Source organism: Danio rerio, chromosome 22 (assembly GCF_049306965.1).
Source record: "Danio rerio strain Tuebingen ecotype United States chromosome 22, GRCz12tu, whole genome shotgun sequence".
Classification (NCBI taxonomy): domain Eukaryota; kingdom Metazoa; phylum Chordata; class Actinopteri; order Cypriniformes; family Danionidae; genus Danio; species Danio rerio.
The window spans coordinates 6,799,594-6,817,619 of NC_133197.1; the positions used below are offsets into that span (position 1 = coordinate 6,799,594).

The 18,026-nt window shown below is 34.6% G+C and overlaps 2 protein-coding genes across 2 annotated transcripts in view; one reads left to right on the forward strand and one right to left on the reverse strand.

The window, feature by feature from the left end:
• On the reverse strand, positions 1-15,923 carry zgc:171490. Its single transcript, NM_001113586.2, is given in 5 exon segments — positions 1-383; positions 596-624; positions 739-870; positions 1,080-1,736; positions 15,696-15,923. Coding segments are annotated over 5 exon segments (1,011 nt in total). The 5' UTR covers positions 15,760-15,923; the 3' UTR covers positions 1-254.
• The window catches only part of LOC100538170 (SLAM family member 5), a 19,269-nt gene continuing 16,267 nt past the window's right edge, over positions 15,025-18,026 (forward strand). Inside the window, exon 1 of the mRNA XM_021469541.3 lies at positions 15,025-15,080. The gene's annotated coding sequence lies outside the window, so the exon portion shown is untranslated. The remainder of the gene's footprint in view (positions 15,081-18,026) is intronic.

Here is an 18,026-nt window from a genome sequence, read left to right on the forward strand (position 1 = left end):
GGTCACCGGGCAGCGGTGAGCCCGGTTGCGAGGTCCCTATCATCGCTGCTTGCAGCTTTAATTTCAAGTTTGTTTCTCAGTTAGATTTAGAAACCCTCTGAAATTGTAAGGCCTTATGCCATTATATAGTAAAAATAAGGAACTCTAGCAACACTTGTAATAAAGGAGAAAATTAATGAAATCTCCTTTATTACAAGTTTAATGTTTCGTCCATGCACCTTCTATACCTTAAAATAATTTTAAAAAATAAACATTTACTGTGGTGTGCCATTAGCTGCCAGTCCATTTTCATTATCAGCAGGCAGTAATGAACAGTTGGCCTCATTAGATGTTCCATTGGCACCATTCAGTCTGGAATTAAGGGGCACAACTTCAGGACCATTCTGAGAAAAAAATATACATTAAAATGATGGAATTATTGTATCATTACGGATGATTCAAATAAGTAAATAAAAATGTTGAACTTAAACCATGTCTTAATAATCAATAAAATCAATAATCAATAAAAACCAACAAAATCTACACTTATCACCAGAAAGCTCAAGCAGATGCCCGATTATTGGGAGAAAGAAATATAGTGGATATAATTTCTCACCGTAGTATTTTGTTCTCCTGTCCTGTTTCCTGTTGGAACAAAACACAATAAACTATTACTTTGGATATTAAAAAAAGTTTTTTTTGCAACAAATTTTCATTTTGGCAACAAAATAATCTTGTTAAGCTTTATGTATGACTTGCCATTCTGTTGTGATGAATTATAACGCCACCAGCATAAGATTACAGCAACAACAGCAGCAGCAGCAGCAGCAGCAACAGCAGCAAATACAGCAGCCACCAGCACATATGCAATAACTTCTGGATGAGCTGAATCTAAAACAGACATAGACAGTCATTATTACTACAGAACGACTAATACAAAGTTTTAGCAAACTTTTATAGCTGATATTTCTTTTCACTTTTGCAATCAGATGTATAATATTCATAAGATTACTTTTTTTATAGATGTTTTAACATTATTATCATCAGATGATAAGAGAGTTATCAAGCAAAGGTATACAGAGTGGCTAAATGATACTCACTGGTGACATTAACAGTAAGCTTCCTGATGATGCTGAATGTGCTGCAGTTGATCATCAGTTTATATTCTCCAGAGTCTGTGCTTCTGCTGTTAGTGATATTCAGAGAATCGTTTTCAGTTTTCAGTCTGTCAGTGAATCTCTCTTTACACTCAGCATTTGTGCAGATCTGACTCTGATTTCCAGTGAGTCGAGCAATGAGAATGTCACTGAAATACCAGCTCATCTCATTATATGCGTTTACGCCAGGATCTAAAGTGACAGATTCTCCCTCCTTCACTGACGGACTCTTCATTTCAGAAGTATCAGCAGCAATCCTGAAGGTCTTTTCAATGTTGTCTTTGTTGTTGCTGCTGTTGCTGTGGATAATCAGTTGATAATCTCCAGTATCGTCTGCGGTTCTGATGTTAAGGATGGTCAGATCTCCAGTTTCTTCATCCAGCTTCAGTCTGTTTCTAAATCTCTCATTCTTTGCTTTTAAATTTAGATTACACTGAACATCTGTACAGCTCTTACTCCGATCTCCATTTATCAGAGCAATGCGAATGAGATTAAAATACCATGTAATCCCTTCATGTTGGCCTGTTCTAACACCAGTGTAAAGAGTGACTGAATCTCCATCCATCACAGACACTCTTCCTTCTTCCACACCAAAAACACCTGAAGTAAATGAATAGCAAACTCATTAGCCAAACAAACCACAAAACAAGTGTGATGTGAAGTAATACAGCACAATATGAAGTTGACCATATCATGAAAGATACATCACTATAATATTAGGTTTATTAGTGTCAACTAATTTTTTCAGATTTTTTTTAAACAAACAATGAAGCTTTTAAAAGGTGCATGTTAAGCAATTTAAAAAACATAATAATAATAAATATTGACCCTAGTTAAGGATGTTCATTTCAGATCGCTTAGCACTTTTGAAATCTATTCAACCTAATTGTCACCAAAGAAATAAAAAAACAGCATTCACATGGTAATAGCAAAATAATGATTCAAATAATGAAATAAAAATGACTCTAGAAACAAATTGTTTATGAAATGTATCATACATTAACATGTTCTGAAATGTTCTAAATATAGGCATTTCAGCCTGCTTTAGCAACTTTTAAAGTATGCAATTAAATGGTGATGACATTACTATTATATAGGCATGAGCTCGTTTTTTTTCAGACTTAAAAAAAAATTACTTCTGCGGAAAAACTGTTTACAGGCACTGCTCATAGTTTCCAAAATCGCCTACATTTAATGTACTATATAGTATGGAAGTCGAGTATTATGTCCGAATACATAGAATTCGAAAAACTGTATGCAAGTACCCGACCTACTTCCGGCAAGACTCTGAAGTGTGCATCCCATGCACGCGACGCTATCCCATGATGCACCACAAGATAATTCATTAATGGGAATGAAGCGACGCAACTGAATGGGTAGGTCACACATGGTACAAAAAAAAACTATGTGCCCTTTTTTTCGTGTTCTCTGTGTGCATGTCTCAGTTAAACAAACTGTCAGTCTTTAGGGAATCAAATGCTTTTATTCTCAGTTTAGTCATTGTGTCAATGCAAGTATCTGCTCATGAAGGAGTTTATGCATCATCAGATTGGCAGTGCATGCATCTGCGCTGTTAAGGCATTAGCTGTGCTACTATCCACACATTTTGGATATGCGCATAGAAAATGGTTGATGGAAAAGCCAAAATGCACATAGATTTTCAAAATGAACAAAAAAACTCATGCGCATAACTGAATAGGATAAACTTTTTATTTGATAAAAAAATGTGAATAAACTACAATATATACCATAGCTTATCAAACTAATTCCAGTATGCGCATTAAAAAAAGTTATTTGATTTTGTTATAAGAGATCATGTGACAATAAATGTGTGAATGGACAAACCAGTAGGCTGAGCATATTGTAAAACATCTGAAATGTTGTTTTGGTCATTCTAAAATGCATTAACCATTTCAGTATTAATGTTATTATATTATTAATTACCTCCAGAACTGTCAAGAGCATCTCTGCTCCGCGTTTCATGCCTCATTGCATGCCAGCATTTGTCTTCTGAGGCGCAAGTAATTTATTAAATAAAAAAAAAATTCACGCAGCTTCTCCTACCCCAGCAAATTCTGTTTTTACGTTATTGTCACAAGTTAATCAAGCAGTGTTTACATTCAAGGAGTCAAAGAAAAGAAAATGATCACTTCCTGTTTTTGCAAGTTTGTTAATGGGATAATCCAGTTTCGCCTATAAATTTAATTAGCATCTTTGGATGGATCCATAGCTACTGAGGGCGAAACTTGTTTACTCAGTCTGTCTCTTCAAGTTTTAATGTAACTGCGCCAAACCTATTCAAATCAAAGTCCATATAGTCTTTGTCTGATCTCAGTCACTGCCGAATAAAACTAAAGTTTGTTTTTTCTCTGGCTGAAAGATTATGTCTCTCCCCCACTTACAGTCTGCACTCACCTGTTTGTTTAAGATGGGCATAACCCACATCTTGTTTGGGCACTGCTGATTAGCAGGGTTGGGTACCAAAACCCGGTGCCATTATAGCACCGGTACCTTGGTAACCGGTATGTACCGGTATTAAATCAGCGTATGAATTTCGCTGCCTAATTTCGGTGCTGCGGCAATGACGTAAGGGGTGCATGAAAAAAGGCACACATTGGCGTTGTGTCACAGCATCACTAAACATTTAATTCTAAACAACTTTGAGGAAAACGGACAGGCGATATCAGGCGATTGTTATTGTCGCTAGGGAACAGATGCACGCAACGCTAGCAGTACAGCGTACAGCCTGGTTTTCCAGCGGTTTTCGGTGAGCGAGAGCGACGCTCTTCAGATCAACACGCATGATTGCGTTCATCCAATTTGCTTAAACTGAGCATTCTAAAGTGTATTTTACAAGCAAGAATTCTTACACAGCAACTGTCTTTACAAAAGTTGCATGTAAGGGGGAAACATGTCAAACTTAATGACACTTGAGGGTTTAAAGGCAGAGCCTCTCTCGCATGCTTTATGCCTAGTTCAGACTGCGAGATTTTAGCCCTGATTTTGGCTCGCCGACAGGTTTTGAGAAATCGCCGACAAATGCCTGAAATCACAGGCAAATCGCTGCTCGTGCACGTGAGTGACAATCACACAGTATGAACAATCAAAGACGCAATCTGAGAGAATCGCCAATGAGTCGCAGATGCCTATGAGATATTTGGCGTGCTAAATATCTGGAGCTGTCGGCGATTCAAATCATGCCGTGTGAATTGAGTTTTGACTGAAAATAACATCAGCGATCGCCTACAGCCAATGAGAGAGCGGCATTCACTTGTGTGTGTTTGTGTATACCTGCTGCAGGCCAGCAGGAGGCTGGGGGAGAAGTTAAAAGCGCTCTTTTTTGGTTTATTTGGACCCACGAAATGGAGGAAAAACTAGTGGAGGTTTGACAGCACTCAGGAGCAACCGTGTCTGTTTGACGGTTCATACAGAAAGAAATTAGTTTATTATCAACTTAAGTTGAGGAGAAATGGCTAATTCCCTTTAAACCCAGGTGAGCAAACATGTACATGTTCTACCCCATTAAAGGATTCTTTCTCATTATGTAGTTATGAGAACGTAGTTTGGATGAAGTTGTCGGCGATTGTTCCTATAGTAAAGTCATGCAATCTGAAAGCCCCTGTCCCCGATCCATCTTGCAGTGTAAACAAAGCAGCGCCGAAACGCAAGCCCAGATAGTCATGCAGTGTGAAAACATCTGTGACACGACTACTTTGAAAATCATGCAGTCTGAACTCGGCATTAGGTGTCACGAGCAATCGCTCCCGCGGGCACTCACTTATACTCGCTCTCTGTTTTCGCGGCACTTGCTATCTCTGTTAAGGTGCTGCGTGCATCAGTTCGCAAAATATTTTATTCACGAAATAAACAATAAGAAATAGGACTTATTATGACTCTAGAATAATTATTTTTTAGGAAACACTGTGAAAATTTTTTAGAAACATTATTGTAAATGAATAGGAGGGCAAAATAAATTGACTTCAACTGTGGGCCTGTTAAAATTTGCAGGTGCAGCAATGTGCCTTGATGTACTTGAATGTTAGAAATGTGTTCTCCTACACCAGTATAACGTTACTTGTCAAATAAATGAACAAGGAAGATTATTTTGAGTTTAAGTTATTTAATTATCTTGTTTATGAAGACTGCAGAGTGATGCATGAAAACAATTGGCTTCAAATAATGTTTTAAGTATTTTGTAATATTTATGTTAAAATGTGCTCCTAAAAGTACGTGGCCCCTGCCCGCCCCCCCACGGGTTAATAGTAAGCTAATGTAATTTTATAATGCAAATCTTAAATTCATGCTAACCAACAAATGATCAAAGGAAATGTATTAATGTAATACAACATGAATTGATTTTAACTTTAAACTGTAATTATATTGTTCTATTAAAATGATTTTTAAAAATATTTTGTCAAATAAAATATTTTTGTAGAGTTACCCACCATCATTTTGTGGCTAAAAAATATCCATTCAGGCACCGGTATCATTTTAAAAGTATCGGTTTAGCCCCGGTATCGAAAAAAAAAAACAAGATACCCAACCCTACTGATTAGTGGGGAATGATGCTGCGTTCACCTTATTGGTTAACAATGGACATGAAAGGAATATAAGGGAGTTTTTTTTTTTTTTTACATTTTTTAAATATTAACATTTTATACCCCATAATTATATAATTGACATATGTTTAAGCTAATTATGTAGTTTAAAAACCTTAAACTCCACACTTTTTTGAGGGGGTAAAACTGCATGGTAAATCTTTCTTTCTTTTTTCTTTTTTTTTTTGTGAAAAAAAAATTGGGAATTTTATTTTTAAAGGCCATATCTCCTAGCCCAGCTTTTAATATTTGTTAAACCATTCCCAGACAGATGTACAGCCCTTTTATCATTTGTAGTTCTCTGTTTTGGTAAAGCATTATATGCTCTCTCTGTTATGCATATTTATAGGGGAAACCTTTTTTTTTTGTAATTTTGAGAAATACAGTGTATAAACATGCTTAAAATCTTTCTCTTAGGTCATTATGTGCTAGCCACTTGTTCGCATAGAAATAGTGATGGCTGAGTTATGCAAAAAATGTCACTGTTTTAATTTTTATTACTGCAACTTATTTTATAATATTATATTATAAAATTAATATTATAATATTATTATATTATAATATTATAATATATATTATTTTATCAGATTAAAGATCTGTTTAAACCATGCCCATGATTTTGTCAAAGAGCATGTCTGCTGCAGAAAAGCAGATTCAATACATGGCATGTTGTCAAGCAAAACCTAATACCAAATTTCGATTTTTAAAAACAGATTTCCAGGCGGGGGACAGTTATCTGAATTTACAAATAGAGAACAGAATTTAGTGTTGTGTCGAAACTTGTGACCCGTTAAGAACTGTGACCAGGGGGTGCTGTTCAGTAAAATTTTCACTCTGGAACGTGCTTGTCGCTGCGACCGATGTTTAAGTGCTGGGATTTAGAAAACAGGTTCATGGAAGAAATTTAATGTAGTCATGATAGTTTGACCATCCAAAACTTTGTAAAGAAATAAAAAATGTATTCTGACTCTGTTGTTGTCTCCTGGTAGACTCATAGTTTGTTTCGTTATGAAATATAGTTTATGCATTCCAGATTCAAACTACTGACATATGGCACTGTAGACCAGCTTCACAGAGGTAACATTCATAGCCACCTAAATATTGTACTGTATATGTTTAATAATAAAGTTAATAAAGGCAATCTTTTTTTTCCATTTGTATAACATTTTGACCAGATATTAGGCTAATATATATTTTATAACCTGTGTCTAGAAAGAGAAATTTATAGCGATTGAAATGCCATCCCTTTTATTTGTGCGATTATAATGTTTAATAAAATAACTTGCCATATCTTATGTCTCTAAAGCATATTGACCAGATATTTATTTACAAATGCTGTAGTCACTGAATCTGAAATAAATAGCCTTAGTCCCTTTTTATTTTCATATGACTGATAATAATGTTTAATAAAATGACTCCATATGATTCATTCATTTTCGGCTTAGTCCTTTTATTAATCCGCCAACTTATCCAGCAAATATAATGTTACCTCTGATTCTGTGAAACCAGTCTACAGTGTCATATGTCAGTAGTTTGAATCTGGAATGCATAAAACCTGAACTTATACTTATAGGTACACAATCCACTTTAAACAAATCACAATTTTCTATTCCCACTGATGGTTCTGTCATTACCCCCTCCCTTCAGGTTAAGAGTTTGGGGGTCATCTTCGACAGCACCCTTTCATTCACTTTACATGTCAATAATGTCACCTGATCCGCCTATTTCAACCTTCTAAATATAAATCGCTTACATCCTTCCCTCACACCTCATTCAGCTGCCATTCTTGTTCAGTTTAGTCACATCCGTTTAGATTACTGTAATTCCCTTCTTATTGGCCTTAATAATAAAACTCTTCATAAATTACAATTGGTACAAAACGCTGCAGCCCGTATTCTCACAAAAAACCCCTCTGTCTGTCAGATCACACCCATTCTGTATCAGCTTCACTGGCTTCCCATCTCTTACAGAATAAATTATAAAATATTAGGAGTGCAACGATATACTCAGCTCACGATACGATGTGTATCACGATATAATGTTCATGATTCGATATGTATCACGATATTTGGAATAAAAATTGAAAATTAAACTGAAATGCAAATTTTACCAAGTAAACTATTTTTTATGTATTTCTTTTGTTTCAACTTGTTAAACTGAACCTTCTTTAAGAAAATAAATTAAACAGGCTGTCTCTGGAAAATAAAACAATTTAAAAACTTCTTTAAAAATATTATTGAAATGACAGAGACAAAATTAAGGAACAATTTAAGTAAAGGTGCAAAAAAATAAGCTTTCTATTTAATTGAATTTAACAGTAAAAGCTTAAGGCTTTGCTTGGTCACTTGTGTTTTTTGTGTAAGCAAAAAAAAAATCCCCATTTCCAGGTAATCAGCAGTTCTATAAGATAATCCTGAAGTGATGTGTATCTGTCTGAGAGGTTTTTATGGATGGCTGTCTTCATGTTGGGCATGATGACTGACAGGGTGGCCGTCTTTTCATTACACAGGACAGTCGTGGCTCTTTTCAGCAGTTTAGGCAGGTTTACTATTTCTTCGGCGTCGCTGATGTCGGCGCTATCAGGTGTATCATGTTGACGTGCATTTTTGTGTACCTCTGTACTCAAAAGGGTTAATGCTCATCGTAATCATAACTCTAAAATGCGATATGATTGTTTAAATAATGTGCACGCTTTCGGTTTCATTTCCACAGCTAAGTGCTGTTCATACTTCCCACGCGGCTCCTGAACGATCACTCTGTTCCACAAACTGAATGTTGTTTACTACTTTATTAGTCACAACCTGCAGGTTCTGTTCACTGAAGCAGACGCGCGTATGGCAAGCCGTTTTAGCATTTAAACCTTTGTTCCGACTATCCATTAATATATTTAATTCATATTTAATTAAATTCATTTAGAGATATCTCTAATTACAATTGTGACTAGTCAAAACTCATTTAGAGATATCTGCAAATATTTTTCAATGGAAGTCAATGGAGGAATATGACTAGTCATAACATATTTGCAGATATCTCCAATCTGATTTCGTACTAGTACAATTGTAATTGCAGATATCTCTAATTGTCATTCTGACTAGTCGAATTATAATTATGACTAGTCAAAATATAATTAGAGAAATCTCTAAATATATTTATGGATAGTCAGAACAAAGGTTTAAATGCTAAAACGGCTTGCCATACGCGTGCGTCTATCAAAGTCCGCCCTCTGTAGTAACAGCTCACGATCAGCTCACGTTATGTGTGATTTTGCGGCCACCAATACATCATTATATGAAGACAGAATGATATTTTAGGGTGAATTGTACCTTATAAATGCAGTATGTGACTCTTTTAACAGCATTAGAAGGTATCCATGTCGCTGTGCAAAGTATGTAAATCACTGTGAAGACTTTAAAACTTAAGATGTTTAACCCAGTATGCGTGTCAAAAAGCGGACGAGTCTAAAGCAACGACTGGACAACCGAAATGTTGCCAGACGTCCGATTTTGAGAGGATGGGCCATCCTCTATTTCAACTCCACTCATCTTGGTCTGCTAACATTACTGCTGCTGCAATCTGAACTCACGTGCGACAGCAGGTGGAACGTAGCTCACGTGCAAACAGCTCAACTAATAAGAGAAAACGGACGTCATATAGTAATCAAATCGTCATAACGCCACGATGCATATCGAGACATTTTTGCATCGCAATAAATCATACAACGATAAATCGTTACACCTTTAATATATACACACACACACACACACACACTTATTTTTTTATTATTAATAGTTAATTTGTTCCTATTGCTAAATTTTGGTTTAAAAACAATTTATTGCTTGCTATAAATTACTACAATATTAAAATCATTAATTAAAAGATTATTAGAAAGTTAAGCAAATAAACACTATTAAATTGCTTGAGTAAAATATTAATATAGTGTTACACATTTGTTACATGTAAAAAGATTTTTATTACATATAATGCCTATATTAACTTGCTATTATCTACTTCATCATAAATTAATCCATTATATAAATTAAACCTTACCAAATTAGATCGTTCAGCAAGGCCAGCAAACGAGTATCTGCTATATTATTGTCAGATAATAATGACTGATTAGCTATAATGACTGATTAAAAACTGTTCAGTCTATTATATTGAATGGCGAAAGGAAACAATGCTCCCCATTCCGCCGTCTCGATTGCAATGTTTGTGAAATAAAGCAAACGCTATTGTTTATTGTGTACAATATTTATTAATCATATTTATCAAAATATAGTAGTGATGATGAAATTCAAAAAGACGTTAATAACATTAGCATACGTCGTAACCATATATGGTTTGCCTAGATTGTGTGTGCCTAAACGTGTGAGGTTCTGCGGGTCTGCAGTTGGATATTTTTGTGCAATACCTCCATTCCTGTGCCGCCATTCAGAATGTATTTAGAGGAGTGACAGGTCAGAGGCGAGTCGACTGGCTGTCGGAGAGCAAAACGTCTATGTAGATAATCAAAAAGGCAGGAAATATGTCCGTGGTTTTATTTACTCTTCTAGACATCTCTATAGTGAAAACATCCGAGAAGCATTATTCCAACAAAACATTTGTTTTTTCTGTCTCTGCAACTCAGAAAGCCTTTGTCCCGCCCTTACGTTTCATGCAACTAGAAAAAAACAACTGTGATTGTCTACTTTTCATCTCAGTCAAACCACCGCTTCAGAAACTTCGGAAACTGATTTTCAGCAGCTTATGACACAATGCACTAAAATAAACACTCTAAGCACAGCGTTGTGATCGTACGCTTCACAAAACAGCCAATGCTGATCACATCGATGTTATATTACACATTAAAGGATTAAAAGTGTTTATTGTTTATTTCATTATTTGGCGATTCCTCGATGGTAAGCGTACCACAGTTTGAGAACCACTGAACTAGGTGTTGCAGTTTGTACTCATTGTTTTGAGAAATGCATTAACTGTTGTGCTAAAATGCACTAGTGTTGTGAGAAACGCACAAAAGCGACTGAGAAAAACTGTAATAATATAATTTCATAAAAGTATTATGTGCAAACTCTAAATAGCGAAATCATATTAGCAGCCAATGACTATCAAAGAACAACATTGTTCAGAGTCAAATAAACAGTGTTAATGTTGTATTCAAGTTATACTTGCGTGCTAATTCCGATCAAATATTCAAAGTAACATGGTAAACAACACAGAGACTTCAAAATGAACGAATGTGCGAATATAAAACCAACTTTACCTCTATAGGGTGTGGCTGGTTTTTTGCAACTGCGTCATGGCCCTTGTCTTTTTTTTTTTTTTTTTTTTTTTTTTTTTTGAGGGTAAGACATTTAAGAATCAAGAACAGAACATAAATTAAAGTCATTACAAAATGAAATAGTTCTGTTTGCTTTATTATTTTTATATAATGAAATTAATTGTATATAATTACTAAATTCTTGCAAAAACACAGGAAAATATGGTTCATTATTAGTAAATTTGCATTTGTGGATATGGAATTTACAAAGAAAATAAGTTAAATTTATAACAAAACAAGTATTTCTCTTAGTAGGGGCAGATTCATAATAACTAAAAATAATTTCTTTAAAAGTAACAGAAACATCTTGTTGTATATTATCATTAATAAATAATTCAATATGTTTCCAAAATTGTACAGCATAATTACACTCCTAAAATAAATGAAAAACAGTTTCAGTATGAAATTGACAAAATGAACATTTTACATCAATATTAGAATTAAACTTTTTCAAAAATTGTTTTATAGGATCAAATGTGTTGATCAATTTAAAAGACACCTCTATGACCTTGTTGGTGAGAAAATATTTTTGTTGCAAAGACCATATTTTTTCCCATATCAAATCTCTATAGATATTATTCCAATAAGAGATTACAGGGGACAATGTAGCAACTTTTTCAATAAAAAGAGATCTAACTTTGTAATTTCTATCTTTTTTGTTTGAAAAACAAATTTTACCTAAAAATGTTTCTGTCGGATCAGAAAGGTACACTTTTTAGGAGGGAGATGAATGCTACTTTTGAAGAGCATAGTAATTCCTGATGTTATAGCTCCCATAACAATGGCGAAATTTTTTGGACTTACTGGTATGTTAAACGCGGAAATAAATTCAAAGTAATTCATTAAAAAACCTCTGTTGTTAAATAACTGACTAACTAAAAGCAAACCATTGTTAAACCAATCACTGAAAAACAAAGATTTATTTTTATATAAAATATTTTGGTTATTCCAAATAGAAATTGTGTGAAGTCCAGGCCAGAAGAACTTGTTGATGGAAATTTGAAAGTTTAACAGGAATTTTGGTTATGTTATAATTACACATCAATAAAAACTTAATGCCTCCAACAACAGAAAATACCTGTTTTGGGAAAATATTCCAAATTGAGTCTTCTTTATGTAGTTACTGGTTAAGCCAATTAATTTTGAAAGTATAATTTGAAGAGCAGAAATCAATACAGTTAAGACCTCCTTTATTATACGAATTTATTATAACAGTCTTTTTCATATAGGGGCATTTATTTTTCCAGACAAAGTCTGTTAGTTTACATGTAGGCTTATCTACGTACAGAGATTGAGCTGCATAAGAAAGACAAGACAGGCCCTCTGCTTTGGTGAGCAAAATTCTTCCTTTAATAGACAGATCTCTTTGAAGCCAACTATTCAATTTTCTTTTAGTTTTTGCAACAATTGGATTAAAGTTAGCATCACATCTATTTTTATCGTTAGTTATATTTATGCCAAGGTAAGATACTGAGTTTTTAAACAGCTACTTCACAAATTGAGGAAACACCACAATTTTTAATGGGAAGTAATTCACATTTATTTAAATTAAGATTTAAACCAGATGCATTGGAAAATGTTTGTAGAGTATTTAATGCAGCCGCCACTTGAGATGAATAGTTGACTTATAATCAAATCTGTACTTCCAATAGTAATACCTTTTAAATTACTCCTTTTGATATGTAAATTAAGAAACTGTACTGCAATTAAAAACAAATAAGGTGATACTGGGCATCCCTGCCTTACTCCATGATGTAAAAAAAAAAAACCTTGGGGAAGTACCACTGCTTAATTTAATAGAGCTATTTATGTTTTTATATAACATTTTAATCATTTTACAAAAAGTAACACCAAACCCAATTTCTTTAAGCGCTTGAAATAAAAAACCATGTTCTAAAGCGTCAAAGGCTTTATAATAAACCCAAAAAAAATATGAAACTGTCTCCATCAATCATATCAGAATAGTCTAGGATATCTAAAATTAATCTTATGTTATTAGATATATGTCTATTTTGCATAAAGCCTGACTGAGTTTCATCGATAATGGAAGGTAAAATGACTTTTAATCTTTTAGCTAAAACTATAGCAATTATTTTGTAGTCGTTGTTCAACAAAGTTATTGGACACCAATTATCTAATAAATTAGCAAAAATTGAGTTGGAGAAAAGAGTTATCTGTACTTTCCTTATAAACACTTAACAAGAAGGGAGCAATATTTTTACTAAACATATGGTAAAATTCTGAAATCAGTGCCAGGAGATTTATTCAGTTTTAATGATTTAATTGCTTCTTCAACTTCTGTTAATGTGATTGGAGCCTCACAAAAAGCCTGATCAGCACTTTCTAATTTTTCTATACAAGATAATGTTTCGAAAAATTCTAAAGCATTTTGTTTATTAAATTTAGAGGTGTACAAATCATTATAAAACTTAGCACAAAAATTAGTAATAGTCTTCTGGTCTTCACATATTGATTGATTAATTAAGTTTTTCAATAAGATTTTATTGCTGTTGTTGCTTCTCCAATCTAAAAGAATAAGAATTCTGCTCACCTTATTCCAACCATCCTTTCCGTGATCTAATAAATGCTCCCTCTGCTTTTTACTGATAGATTTCATCTAATTTATTTTGATAATGGGTAAATTCAACCTTTTCACTATCTGACAAAGTAGTTTTAGATAGAAAATCTGAAATTTTGCATATTATAATATTTTCATTTTCTTTTCTTTCTTTCGCTAATTTACTGCTAAATGTTCTTAAAAACTTTCCGATTTCATATTTTGCTAACTCCCAATTCTTTCCAAAAACATTTTACTCGTTTGCTTTTTTCCAGTACTTGCAAATTATAAATTAGATTTTTTCATTTACTTCTTTATAGTTAAGCAATGAACAATTCAATTTCCAGTAAGAATTGATTCTACACAAGTTAGCAGTATCTGAAAAAGGAATAGTTATCGAGATGCACCTGTGATCAGAAATGTGATGGAATAATGTCTGAATTAGCCTTGTTTAAATCTCTTGAGATAAGCCACAAATCTATACGGGATTGTCTGGAAAGAGAGTTATTTCCCCATGTGAAACATTTTTGATTAGGATGAGTGTCTCTCCAATTATCACTTAAACAAAATCGTTCTATGAAAGTTTTAAAATAAAGATTTGAGTTATCAGGTGATTTTGGAGGGCATCTGTCTAATCTATTATCCAATGCAACATTAAAATCTCCGCCAAGGATTAAAAAGGCATTTGGGTATTTAGTAAGTAATTTCAAAATGTGTTGTTCTATTAGATCAAGAAGTTTTTCATTTTCTTTTTGTTGATTAAACCCATAAATATTAACAATGATAAACATTGATTTGGATATTTCTGTTACAAGACAAATATATTGGCCATTTGAGTCACATTCAGAGCAAATAATTTTCCCATTAAATTGATTTTAAGGATGCAAACACCAGCTTATTTGTTTGTACCATGAGCCATCCATAAATCTAAACCCCACTGAGATCTCCAAAAATTATAGTCCTCTTTTACAGAATGACATTCTTGCAAAAAACAAAAATCAGTTATAAACTTTTTCATATACAAAAATATAGCTTTACTTTTTAGAGTATTTCTTAAATCAGTTTTAATTGTCCTAAAAAGGCCATCAGTTTTACAAAAACAAGTTTTTTTTTACCAACTTAATATTAACATCACACACCTTCCCATGTAAAGTCTCAAGCAGGAGGGAATATTTTGTTTCCCTATACGAAAGCGCTACTTGCGATGAAGTATGCTCGTTTATTATCTTTTCTTGCTTTCTCCACTGCTGGCCATGGTTTGTTTCTTCTTTCTTTATCTGCAAGGGATAAGTTTTCTTATATTTTAATGTTATTTTCGCGCAAAAAGGCAGAGTCCTTGGCTGCACGCCAAACAGCATCGCAAAAGAAACAGGAAGCAAATTGTAGAATAATTCCTCTGTTCTTGTTTGTTTGCTTGCGACCTAACCGGTGTACAGTGTCGACGGCGCTGGAGAGTCTGTCCTTGTCCTCTGGTAAGAGATGCTGACAAACATCTATAACCCTATCACGAACATCCTCTCTTTCATTTTACGGAATGCCGTGCATCCTGAGATTCCACCGCCGCGAGTAACTTTCTAACTGTGACAGCCTTCGGTCGTGTCCCACGCAAGTTTCCTCTACATTATTCAGTGTGGATTCCATCACTCCGTACTTGTTTTTCATAACTACATGAGGCTCCCATCGTTTCACTCACGTTACTGCTAACATTAGCAGCGTTAGCTGTCCCCAGAGACACATTTTTGTTCTTCCTTTTCTCCGATTTACCCATCTTATTACAAACAAGGACTAATTCTGTAGTATTTATATTATATTCTCTCTTTGCACAGAGTAAAATAGCTTTCAACAAATAACACTACTAGCCAATTACAATGTTTGAGCTTACAGAGCACATCGATTTGCTTTTGATGAGCGCCATCTTGGCCGAAACAACCACTTGTCCATAAAAAAGTGAGACTAAAAAATAAATGTCTTATGGACATGCAAAAAACAACATCTGTGCATTTTTCGACAATGTAACGCATTTCTGTCGAGGAAGAAGCAATTACAGCAAGCATAAAATCAAATGTATCACAACAGTCCGAACTTACCTAATGTCGACTTGAGGAAACACCAAATCGATATGTGAAAATAATAGGAAAGCTTCATTTTCATGTTTGAAATAATAAAATAAACGGAGTTTATTGTTCCAATAAGCTTGTGTCTGGAAGACAAAAACAAAGATGTCGCTTTCTAGTGTCTGCTGAAAACCATGAGCGTCTGCAGACTTGAACGGCAGGCACTTTTTTCCAGGGGTTTCAGTCAATGACTGTAAAAAATATGGACGACGCGACAGCCCTTTTTCCCATTGAACGGCGTGATTTTTTTTCCCAGACCAGTTCAGCGCAAACCACGCCCCCTACGCGAAAACCCCACCCGCTGCTGTGACTCACGTCCGTGACTCGATCCAGGCAGTTCTTCTTCTTCTTGGTGTTTATTGGCGGTTCGCATTCTTAACAGAGCATTACCGCCACCTACTGTGGGTTATGGATCAGAGACTCTTTTATTTTTATTTATTTATTTATTAATTTTTTATCTCTTGACTCTTCAAAACCAGAGCCTTTGATGTTGCTGCGTGTTCAGCTCCTCCATCTACAGCTCAGGTCCTTCACAGCAGAGACATAGAAAAACATAGTAGAAGAGAGGAGAAAGCTTAATATTGTTATAAATAAAATAATAATTAAGTTAATTAAATAAATATATTTAGACATTCTATATCCTATGTATTAACTGAGTTCTTTTTAAGAATTGTATCAACCATTTCTTTCCTTCCTGATATAAAAACTCTTTCAGTGTTATTTGTTCATCTTTTATCTGTAGGTCATTAATTAACATATTTCTTTCCTCTGTGTATTTATTGCAACTAATGATTACATGTTCTACTGTCTCTCTCTCTCTCCACATCCATCACACAAACCCTTTAGATGTTTTCCTATCATGTGTAATGTAGCGTTCAGCCCTGTATGTCCTATCCTTATTCTTGAAAGCATACAATCCTCCTTCCTGCTCCCCCATGAGTTCAAAATCTGTCCTACCTTTGGTTGTATTGCATATAAATGTCTGCCTTTTTGTTCATTGTCCCAACTTATTTGCCACTCTTTGTGTATTCCCTTTTTAATTACTGATTTAAGTTCAGCCCTACTATACCTCATTTTGATTTCTATCTTCTCTTTTGCCATTATGAAATTCTGAACATTCTTTTGAAATGCTTTATAATTCTGCTTTCATTTTTCCTATACTATTACCGAAATTTCTGTTTTTATACATGCCTGTAATTTTTTTTAAGCGTACCCCATACCTCACTCAAATGTGTTTCCTTGCCTAAGGTAGAGCAATATTTTCACCAATATCTTTTTTTTATTAGGTTTAATTATTCTTCTGGTTTCAGCTCTTTCTTTCTGCTATCTAATTTTTGCTCCTGATCTCAAGATTTTCCTGAGAATTCTAAGAAGCTTTATTTCTTTTCCTGATAATTTTCTGATATTCCTTATATTTCATTGTTTTTTTAGACCCTATTCCCGATGATGAGAACGAGCAGCTTAATTTTACAAATGGAATAATATCATATTCATTCTGTGGAAATATAAATTTCTATCAACTAATTCCAAATGAACAATAATCTACGTATAACTGAAAAGTTATATTCTTTGGTTTTTAATTATATAATTTCATTAACATGCCATATAGGAGGGACAGTTAACCTTTGCCTTGCTGACTACAGACTTCATTTGTATGCTAAAGTGATGTAATTAAAGAGCCCATATTATACATGAAATAAGGTCATATCTTGGTTGTAAGGGTCTCCAACAACAGTCTAATATGCATGCAAGGTCAAAAAACACTTTCATGGTCTTATAATCTGCATTTATTTTTATCTAATTATCCCAGCGACTCCTGTATGAATCGTCCAGTGATTCATTTGTTCCCAAACCCCTCCTTAGCGCGGAGCTAATCTGCGCTGATTGGACCGATGACAGTCTGTCGCGATTGGTCGACTGCCTTCAGTCAGAGAGGGAAATGGCCAATAGCTAATCAGCAATTTAAAAAGTAATCACAGTTCATACACGCTCGATAGTGTAGGCGTGGACTTTAGCTGCCACACTATGGCGAGTGGATAGTGCCACGGATAACCGAACGAAGGAGACAGTCGTGTACTCGCCATACCACACACACACAAAAACACACACACACCTCCGGATGACAACGCTCCCGCTTCAGCCCGCACCCGCCAGGTTTTAGCCTGAGAATCCGCTCCGTTTTCTGCCCGCCGCGCCCGGTCCCGCTAGAGCGGAGAACACAACCAAATATCACCCAGTATACAGTCCAGACAGCCAAGCTGTCTGTATAAAAACACACACACAGCACAAAGTACACAAAGCTCG